Source organism: Loxodonta africana, chromosome 7, assembly GCF_030014295.1.
Source record: "Loxodonta africana isolate mLoxAfr1 chromosome 7, mLoxAfr1.hap2, whole genome shotgun sequence".
Classification (NCBI taxonomy): domain Eukaryota; kingdom Metazoa; phylum Chordata; class Mammalia; order Proboscidea; family Elephantidae; genus Loxodonta; species Loxodonta africana.
Genome location: NC_087348.1, coordinates 12529557 through 12540419, shown reverse-complemented (window position 1 = coordinate 12540419; position 10863 = coordinate 12529557). Strand labels below are relative to the sequence as shown.

The following is a 10863-nucleotide window of genomic DNA, read 5'->3' as shown; positions in this document are numbered from 1 at the left end:
GAAATCTTCTGTTCAGTTCTTTTACTTCATCAATTCTTCCTTTTGCTTTAGCTGCTCGATGCTCAAGAGCAAGTTTCAGAGTCTCCTCTGACATCCATCTTGATCTTTTCTTTCTTTCCTCTCTTTTCAGTGACCTCTTGCTTTCTTCAAGAATGATGTCCTTGATGTCATTCCACAACTCATCTGATCTTTGGTCACTAGTGTTCAATGTGTCAAATCTATTCTTCAGATGGTCTCTAAATTCAGGTGGGATATACTCAAGGTCATATTTTGGCTCTTGTGGACTTGCTCTGATTTTCTTCAGTTTCAGCTTGAACTTGCATATGAGCAATTGATGGTCTGTTCCACAGTCGGCCCCGGCCTTGTTCTGACTGATAATATTGAGCTTTTCCATCATCTCTGTTTCCACAGATGTAGTCAATTTGATTTCTGTGTGTTCCATCTGGTGAGGTCCACGTGTATAGTTGCCGTTTATGTTGGTGAAAGAAGGTATTTGCAAGGAAGAAGTTGTTGGTCTTTCAAAATTCTATCATTCGATCTCCAGCATTGTTTCTATCACCAAGGCCATATTTTCCAACTACTAATCCTTCTTCTTTGTTTCCAACTTTTGAATTCCAATCTCCAGTAATTATCAGTGCATCTTGATTGCACATTCCATCAATTTCAGACTGTAGCAGCTGATAAAACTCTTCTATTTCTTCATCTTTGGCCCTAGTGCTTGGTGCGTAAATTTGAATAATAGTCATATTAACTGGTCTTCCTTGTAGGCACATGGATATTATCCTATCACTGACAGCATTGTACTTCAGGATAGATCTTGAAACGTTCTTTGTGATGATGAATGCAACACTATTCCTCTTCAAGTTGTCATTCCCAGCATAGTAGACTATATAATTGTCCGATTCAAAATGGCCAATACCAGTCCATTTCAGCTCACTAATGCCTAGGATTTTGATGTTTATGCGTTCCATTTCATTTTTGATGATTTCCAATTTTCCTAGATTCATACTTCGTACATTCCACATTCCAATTATTAATGGATGTTTGTAACTGTTTCTTCTCACAGGGGATACTGATTGGTTTAAAGTCGGAAAAGGTGTGCATCAGGGTTATATTTTTTCACCATACCTATTAACTGTGTATGCTGAGCAAATAATACGAGAATATGGACTATATTAAGAAGAACGGTGCATCAGGATTGGAGGAAGACTCATTAACAACCTGCGTTATGCAGATGACACAACCTTCCTTGCTGAAAGTGAAGAGGACTTAGAGCACTTACTAATGAAGATCAAAGACCACAGCCCTCAGTATGGATTACACCTCAACATAAAGAAAACAAAAATCCTCACAACTGGACCAATGAGCAACATCATGATAAACGGAGAAAAGATTGAAGTTGTCAAGGATTTCATTTTACTTGGATCCACAATCAACAGCCACGGAAGCAGGAGTCAAGAAATCAAAAGACGCATTGCATTGGGCAAATCTGCTGCAAAGGACCTCTTCAAAGTGCTGAAGAGCAAAGATGTCACCCTGAAGACTAAGGGGTGCCTGACCCAAGCCATGGTATTTTCCATCACATCGTACGCATGTGAAAGCTGGACAATGAATAAGGAAGACCAAAGAAGAGTTGACGCCTTTGAATTGTGGTGTTGGCGAAGAATATTGAATATACCATGAACTGCCAAAAGAAAGAACAAATCTGTCTCGGAAGAAGTGTGGCCAGAAAGCTCCTTAGAGGCAAGGATGGCGAGACTGCGTCTTACATATTTTGGACATGTTGTCAGGAGGGTTCAGTCCCTGGAGAAGGACATCATGGTTGGTAGAGTACAGGGTCAGTGGAAAAGAGGAAGACCCTCAACAAGGTGGATTGACACAGTGGCTGCAAGCATGAGCTCAAGCATAACAATGATTGTAAGGATGGCGCAGGACCGGACAATGTTTCGTTCTGTTGTGCATAGGGTCACTATGAGTCGGAACCAATTCAACAGCAACTAACAACAACAACAATTGTTCAGAAATAGATTGCCAGGCTTTTCTTCTAATGTTCCTCTGGATGCTAAACTCCAACCTTTCAGTTCACAGAATGTGCATTAACTGCCATTTGCATCACCCAGGTGGTCCTTTGTCATGGTAGGTGCTCAGTAAGAAGCCGTGGTGCCAGAATCAGTTAGGTGCTCAACTGCTAACCGAAAAGGTTGGCAGTGCAAACCCACCCAGTGTCTTCGCCATCTCCTTCCGTGAAGATTATAGGCAAGAAAACTCTATAGGGCAGTTCTACTCTATCACATGGGGTCACTATGAGTCAGAGTCAACTCAACAGTACCTAACAACAACACAAATACTGCAGAACATCGACTCCTCTACTTTCTGAACTTAAATTTCATGACTTATGTAGAATTCTCTTTTGAGAAGAGAAAAAAATTGGGCCAAAATATTTTGACCTTTGTGGTTCTCCTATTTCTATCTTGAATGCTCACTTGCAAACCAGCCTTTTCTGGGCTGAGTTACTGTTTTTTTTATTCAGCAGAAAATGATCACCATCAGATTTATGGAGGGTAAAGTACATACAACAATCTTAGTGCTGGGTTTGGTGATCATGAAGTTGGGTTTTTTGTTTTTTTTTTTAATGAGTAAGAAACCCCTGATGAAGCTTGCATCCCAGCAGGTGACAGGGCTGCTCAGTAATGACTGGGGACAAGACAGAGCCCCATTAAGTCCTGTGCAAGGAAACAGTCATTTCATTACCAAGGCCCTTTATTTGACTTTGGAATAAAGGATAACCTCCATGTACAACTGCATGAAAGCACACACATGAGTAGACATCCTTCTTCTCTGTTTCTAGCCTCTTCCTAAGTCAGATTTTTCTTGGCAACTTATGATCCAGCTGAATGATGGGAAAAAAGATGTCCCAATAGCCCAGAGAGCAAATATTACATTCACGGGTAATTAAAATTGACTTACCTCTCTAGTTCTGTCATCCATTCCTTTTTTTTACCTGATCCAATTTTGTTTTCTTATCTCTATTGTCCTTACTTTAAGGGGGAGGGGTGTCAGGTAAATATACACGTACACTTCTCTGGTTTTGTTCCTCTAGAGAACCCATCAGAGTGGGTTTTCTATCATACAAGGATGTCCTCTTGCTCTCTTGCTTTGCTCTACCTGCTCTTTCCTTGTCTTCTTGACCTTGCCAAACACCGTGTGCCCTCAGTGCCCGAGTACTTGCTATTCCGTCTGCCTAGAACACTCTTCCCGGATCTTGCCTTGGATATTGCTATCAGCTCATCCAGTCCCAACTGAAGTGGCACCTCCTCCAAGGGGCTCTCCTAGACCTCCTTAGCAAGCACCCCTCTCTAGACACTCTCTGTCACATCACTTTGCTTTTGAGGTTACTGTGTTGTCCCTTAGCACTTACCACTTTCCAATATTACCCACTTATTTGTAGGCTTGTTGTTGCCTCCTTCTTTAGAAAGTAAGCGCCACAAGAAGAAGGACCTAGTCTACCATGTTCCTACATGTTCTTACAAGTGAATCAATAGCACTTGGCACAGGACCTTGATCATAGAAGACGCTCAATAGGCATTTGTTGGAGAATGAATGAATGGAGGGATGGATGAATGGATAGATAGATGGATGGATGAAAAGTTTCATCATTCAAGATTACCATATGATAGATCATGTGATAAGGAGTCCCGGTGATGCAATGGTTAAGTGCTCACCTGCTAACAAAAATGTCGGCAGTTCTAACCCACCAACAGACCTGGTGATCTGCTCCTGAAAAGATTACAGCATAAGGAACCCTATGGGAGCAGTTCTACCCTGTCATATAGGATCACTATGGGCCAGAATTGACTTGACAACACACAACAGCAGCAACAGTCCATGTGATAAGTTCTTTACATAGAGCACCTACAATCTTTACAAAAGCCCAGCATGTTGTCATTTTACAAATGAAGGAAATAAAGATTAGAGACATAAGCAATATAAGTTGTCCAAGGATACTTTGTGACTAGAGGTTATATCAAGAATTCAGCTCCACATTTGCTTGAGCTCAAATCCCATTACCATTCCACCATTGAGCACTTCCTTTCTATAGCAATAAATCACTCTATTTATTCACATCAGAAATCCTGGCGGCCTAGTTATGAAGAACTACAGCTGCTAACTAAAAGGTCTGCAGTTCAAATCCACCAGGTGCTCCTTGGAAACCCTATGGGGCAGTTCTACTCTGTCCTATAGTGCTGCTACGAGTCGGAATAGACTCAACGGCAACGGGTTTGGTTATTCACATCATCCTTTGAATTAGAGGAAGACAAATACTAAAAAGCTGACAAAGAACTAAAAGAAACTTAATTCGTAGATTTACAATAGAGGGACTCTGTGAAGTTAATTAAGCGAGACATTCTTTGTAAAAAATAAAAACAATACAGAAAATTTTAGGTGGAGTTTAGATGTCATGAAGGTTTTCCCCTAAAAGTTAAAGTATCCTACAGTAAAAGGGATGTTTATGGATTAGGGAAGCCTACCTCCTTGAGGAGATTTGAGGTATGGCACTTAGCCCAGATGCTGTTTAGATCAGAGGTTATAAAGAAGTTTTGCACCTGAAAAGGAAGGAAGAGGAAAACAATAAGGAGTTGATGAGGATGATGGAAACAATAATAATAAAACCAACAATAATGACAACAACACCTAAAGCCCTATGTCATTATCGAAGTCCCCAAATTGTCTTGGGTCCCAAAGTCACTGTCTCCTTGGTTTTCTACAAACGGAGCACTGGCTGGCTGGGTTCTTGTTGGTCTTCCTCTTTGTTGTTTCCTGGTTCAATGCCAAATTGATCTTGTGACCCCTTCCTGGGAAGGATTAAGGCAACTACTGGGAGAATAAATAGAGGAGTTCTGGGTGTTCACTGCCAAAGTGAGTTCTTGACTGCTGTACATAAGGCTGAACGGCCAGCAACAGCCACATCAACCATGAGGCTGGTGACGGTCCTCATGCTGGTTGCTCTCCCCCTTTATTGCTATGCAGGTGAGTACTGTGGAGGGAGGGCAGAGTTTGGGCAAAGGGCTGTTGCCTGGGTCTCTGTGGAAGACCTTCAACTCCCATGCCCCATTTCTGGTCAGGCCCACTACAAAGGGTCTGGATATACTAGACCCATTATTTCTAGAGAATCTAGAGAATCAAAGATGTGGTTCCCTCAGGAGCTTTGCCTCTGAAATGGAGCTGCATGTAGCTTGTCTTGTTGTCACTCAGGTTGTCACCCTATGGTCACAGGTACTGTGAAAACCAGGGTGAAATCTGAATTAGATATTTCAGTGGGGCAAAAAAGATAGGATCTGATGGTTGCATGACGTTTACATTCAGATGGATTTCTTCAAAGAGGAACTCATGGAGCCTCCTTAAATGTGGAAGGAAACCTCCCAGGAGAGAAGGCTCAGGCAGCAGCGTGTGGTCCAGGAACCAACATCAAGTGAGGTCCACTTGACAAATATTCAGAGAGTGGGCTCAGCCCTTTTTACGTGTCTTTTGGCTCCTAGTTCCTGCTTTCAACACTGACTGGGGAAGAGATCTCACACCCTTAGAGTATCCTTCTAGCAATGAAGATTCAGAGGAGGAAAAAGCCCTGGCAGCAGAAGCTGGTCATCAATAAGACTTCACATATGTAGTGTGTTTTTACAACTTACTAAGCTCTTTCACATACTCTACCTCATTTGCTCCCCAAAGAGGTGCTTCTTGTTTTTAGTTGCCGGTGAGCCCATGCTGACTCCCGGCAAAATAGGTGCTTGTTGTTGTTCTTAGGTGCCTTTGAGTCGGTTCTGCCTCATAGCGACCCTCTATGCAAGAGAACGAAACAGTGCAGAGTCCTTTGCCATCTTCACAATCATTGTTATGTCTGATCCCATTGTTGCAGCCACTGTGTAAATCCATCTTGTCGAAGATCTTCCTCTTTTTCTCTCACCCTGTACATTGCCAAACGTGATTTCTTTCCCCAGGTACTGTTCCCTCCTGATTACAAGTCCAAAATATCTGAGAAAAAGTCTCACATCCTTGCTTCTAAGGAGCATTCTGAGTGTACTTCTTCCAAGAGAGGTTTGTTTGTTCTTCTAGCTTTCATATGTGTATGAGGCAATTGAAAACACCGTGGCTTGGATCAGGCCCACCTTAGTTCTTAAAGTGACACTTTTGCATTTTAATTCTTTAAAGAGGTCTTTTGCAGCAGATTTGCCCAACGCAATACGTTCTTTGATTTCTTGACTGCTGCTTTCATGGGCATTCATTGTGGTTTCAAGTAAAATGAAGTCCTTGACAACTTCAGTCTTTTCTCCTTTTATCTTGATATTGCTTATTGGCCCAGTTGTGAGAAGTTTTGTTTTTTTATGTTGAGATGTAATCCATATTGAAGGCTGTAGTCTTTGATCTTCATCAGCAACTGCTTTAAGTCTTCTTCACTTTCAGCAAGCAAGGTTGTGTTTATCTGTGTAACGCAGGTTGTTAATGAGTCTTCCTCCAATTTTGATGCCTGTTTGTCTTCATATTGTCCAGCAATTCTTTTGGTCTTCTGTCATTACTCTTCGATGCGTCAAATCTATTCTTGATGTGGTCTCTAAATTCAGATGGGATATACTTAAGGTTGTGTTTTGGCTCTTGTGGACTTGTTTTAATTTTCTTCAGCTTCATCTTGATCTCGCATAGGAGCAATTGATTGTCTATTTCACAGTCAGTGCCTGACCTTGTTCTGACTGATGATTTTGAGCTTTTCCATGGTCTGTTTCCATACATGTAGTCAATTTGATTTCTGTGTATTCTGTCTGGTGAGGTCCACATGTGTAGTTGCTGTTTATGTTGTTGAAAAAAGTTATTTGCAGTGAAGAAATCGTTGATCTTGCAAAATTCTATCATGCAATCTCCAGTATCCTTTCTATCACCAAGGCCATATTTTCCAACTACCAATCCTTCTTCTCCATTTCCAACTTCCGCATTTCAATCACCAATAATTATCAATGCATCTTGAATTGCACGTTTGATCAATTTCAGACTGCAAAAGTTGATAAAAATCTTCAATTTCCTCATCTTTGGCCTTAGTAGCTGGTGCACAAATTTGAATAATAGTTTTATTAACTGGTCTTCCTTGTAGGTGTATGGATATTATCCTATCACTGACAGCATTGTACTTCAGAATAGATCTTTTTTTTTTTTTTAAGCTTTACAAATATTTAATATCTGGATGGACAATGGTCTACCTATCAGGCATCAGGTGTCATGTCAGGTACCTCAGGTGTCATCATGAGGTACCTTGACCCTAGTGGGGAGTGGGGGCTAGTGGCATCTTCAGTCCATCATTTGTTTTCAGGGTATTGTGACAAACTACAACTTGTACATGCCTGGTCAAATGGACATATGGATTATATACTGTGGTTTTAATTAACCTAGTCTCACAAAATGAACAAGTGCTTTGAAAAGATTCTTGTGAGGAAACAACAGATTGAAGATACTACTGTGGCAGGCAACAAGGATCAAGAAAATGTTAACACTAGCAGTGCTCTTCCTAAAAGGTTTTTTATTTTTTGGCTGTTTTTTATTGTGGTTTAGGTGAAAGTTTACAGCTCAAGTTAATTTCTCATACAAAAATTTATACATGTACTGTTTTGTGACATTAGTTGGAATTCTCACAACGTGACAGCACACTCCCCCCTTCCATGCCAGGTTCCCCAGGTCCATTTGACCACTTCCTGCCTCTTCCTGCTTTCTCATCCTGCTTTTGGACAGGACAGAATAGATCTTGAAACATTCTTTTGGAAGATGAATGTTATGCCATTCCTCTACATTTGGTCATTTCTGGCATAGTAGACCATATAATCGTCTGATTTAAAATGGCCAATACCAGTCCCTTTCAGCTCACTAATGCCTAGGGTATTGATGTTTTATGCATTCCATTTCATTTTTGACAATTTTCAATTTTCCTAGATTCATACTTTGTACGTCCCACATTCTGATAAGTAATGGATTTTTGCAGCAGTTTCTTCTCATTTTGAGTTGTGCCACATCAGCAAATGATAGTCCCAAAAGCTTGACTCCGTGCACATCATTAAGGTTAACTCCACTTTGAGGAGGTAGCTCTTCTCCAGTCGTATTTTGAGTGCCTTCCAACTGGAGAGACTCATCTTCCGGCATTACATCAGACAATTTTCCACTGCTATTTTTTTTTTTTTTTATTCATAAGGTTTTTGCTGGCCAGTTTTTTCAGAAGTAGACTGCCATTTCCTTCTTCCTAATTTTTTTTTTTAATCTGTCTTAGTCTGGAAGCTCCACTGAAACCTGTCCGCCACAGGTGACCCTGCTGGTATTTGAATATTGGTGGCAAAGCTCCCAGTATCACAGCAACAGGCAAGTCACCATAGTAGAACAAACTGACAGACACATGGTGAAAAATAGGTGCAGACAGGTAAAAAATGTGTTATCTTCAAAAAAAGCCAACCCAAAGTCAACTAAATAGAAAACGGTAGAGCCAACAGTCAAACGCAGCTCTCCTGAATCCACGTCCACTCGCCCTTCCCCTACAGCACAGATGTGGCCACATCAGTTCACACTACGAACAAGAATTTTTTATGCTCTTTGTTGTTGCAGACAATAGTTAGAGTCAACAGATCTAATGAACAACTTCTAGATCCATTACATCTACAATACTTGGAAACCCTGACTGATGCTGAGTTATTTGAGTGAAGCCTTGCATGACATTGAACAAGGAAAGATTAAATGTTTAAGATGTTGCAACAAGTAAGAGCATCTCATTTCTTGAGGGTACTCTTGACCAAGATTGCATGATGTTTGGGTTTCTAAGCTGGAGAGGGGAAAGGCAGGAGTCACCTGGCTTCAAGGACACCCCAGACCCTGAGTTTACTCTCTGGGGAGGAGGAGTCTTCCTGAGAATTCAGAACTCTAGACCATATATCATAATCTTCCTGAATCTAGGTTCTACTGGGATATAAGGAGATGCCAAATATCATCGATAAACCCCCAAAAGAATGCATACCCCTGGCAATGAGCCCATTTTCTGATGTTTTCTTCCTAGGTTCTGGGTGCCAGCTTCTTGAGGATGGGATTGAAATGCTAATCAATCCTGAAGTGTCAGAAGCTGAACTCCAAGAAGCTCTTGAAGAGTTCACATTGGGGGATGATGCTTCTAAAGAAGCCATAGATGAATTTAAGCAATGTTTTCTCAAGCAGACCAAGGAAAACGCAGACAAAATCAGAATGATGATGGTAATTTCTGTTTCTTCCTTGTGCTTTTTAAAAGCACTGACAAGGGACACGCAGACTCTAATTTTGTCTCTAATCAGAGCAACTGGTGAACTGAAGTTTTTATATCTGTTGATTTAATTTTACAGTGAGTCTAATAACTTTGACATCAAGTAAGCAATCCAAGGTTCCAAGTCTGACTTGCATTTCACTTTGTGGATTCTTCATTGAACGATAAACAAGAAAAGGCAAAAGAGAGAGAGAGAAAAAGCACAGGAAAAGGCTTACCTATCCCCTCAGCTTCCCAGCATACACACACACACACACTCACACACACACACACACACACACACACTTTCTATCAAGAGAAACAAACATCTGATTCCCTGAGGCCCCTCACTTATAGCAGAGATCAGCAGAGAAAGGTTTCTTTCTCCACAAAACAAACAGTAAAAGTGTTCTTAAGAATTTTTAAACTGAATTCAGAAAATACCATTTGGTCAGGAGTCTATAATACCTCAAATTAAAAGATGTTAAAATGCAATTCTAAGCAATACAGATTTGGTAGCATCAATGATTAAAAATTATGGATCATTGAATTAAATTAACCACCCCATGAAATGACACGGGTATGAACCCACCATGTGGATTGGAATTGTTTAAAACAAAAAAGTCTATAGTTTTAGAAATGAGGACTGTAAGTACATGTTGATTGAAGGCTTTTCCTAGTATTTATTAAATATCTTAATATTCTATTCAAGCATTCTATGGTAGAAAATTTAAAACTATACCAGAAAGCATAAGGATAAAAGTAAGCATCATCTGCCATTTAGGATGACGGGATCTTTTTTCATTAAAATTTGATATTTTTTCAGTACACGCTCAGATTAGACTCATCATTCATAGCGGAGAGCTCTGATATTTTAAAGGCCCCAAAGATAATGGTGGAGGGTTGTTTTCAGTATTTCTTGGTTTTAAGGGCATACTGAAACTCATAAACTCCACATTTTTGTCTATATGAGCTGAGATTTGTACAATTCTGTGTTTAAAAGTAATTTCAGAAACAGTTCAAATTGACAAGTGTCATAAATACAGTACATTGGACAAAAAAATTGCTAAAGGTGTCCCTGGTGGGGACAAAGTCTGAAATCACCCACACTTCTTTGGCATCAATCAATGTCTGATGAAAAACAGAATAAATCACTAGGTAATTCCAGCTCTCAATTACTAGGTAAATCCAAATTACTAGGTAAATCCAGCTCTCAGTTGCTTGGATTCTCAGTGTTTGTGGAGAAACCAGGAAAACCAGAGGAGGAAGTTTTCTGGGTTTCAATATTTTACCATATAAGAGAGAGTTGAAAAATCTAAGTGATGCCTCTGGTTTTGTTTTCCAGCACATAATATACAGCAGCACTCGGTGTGAGTTGTATTAACTTTCCACAAGACTTCGGCCCAAAGGACTGCAGAGTACGGTCACAAAAAAAAAAAAAAAAAACCTGCCAATTGCTATAAATCCCATCATTTCTTTGTATTATTTTGTCTCTTTCTCTACAAACTGCAAGACGATTGTTGAAACCTCCAAGACATTTCCATTTCAATAAACTAATCGCAGAAAACTAAAGTTCC

General features: G+C 40.2%; 1 protein-coding gene across 1 annotated transcript; it reads left to right on the top strand.

Annotated features, from left to right (window-relative positions):
* The first annotated feature begins 4133 nt into the window (after positions 1-4133).
* Positions 4134-9378, top strand: SCGB2A1 (secretoglobin family 2A member 1). The gene is made up of 2 exons (XM_023559788.2): positions 4134-5028; positions 9071-9378. Exons 1-2 carry the CDS (start codon positions 4974-4976, stop codon positions 9376-9378), a joined length of 363 nt encoding a protein of 120 aa, XP_023415556.1. The 5' UTR covers positions 4134-4973.
* The last annotated feature ends 1485 nt before the right edge of the window (positions 9379-10863 follow it).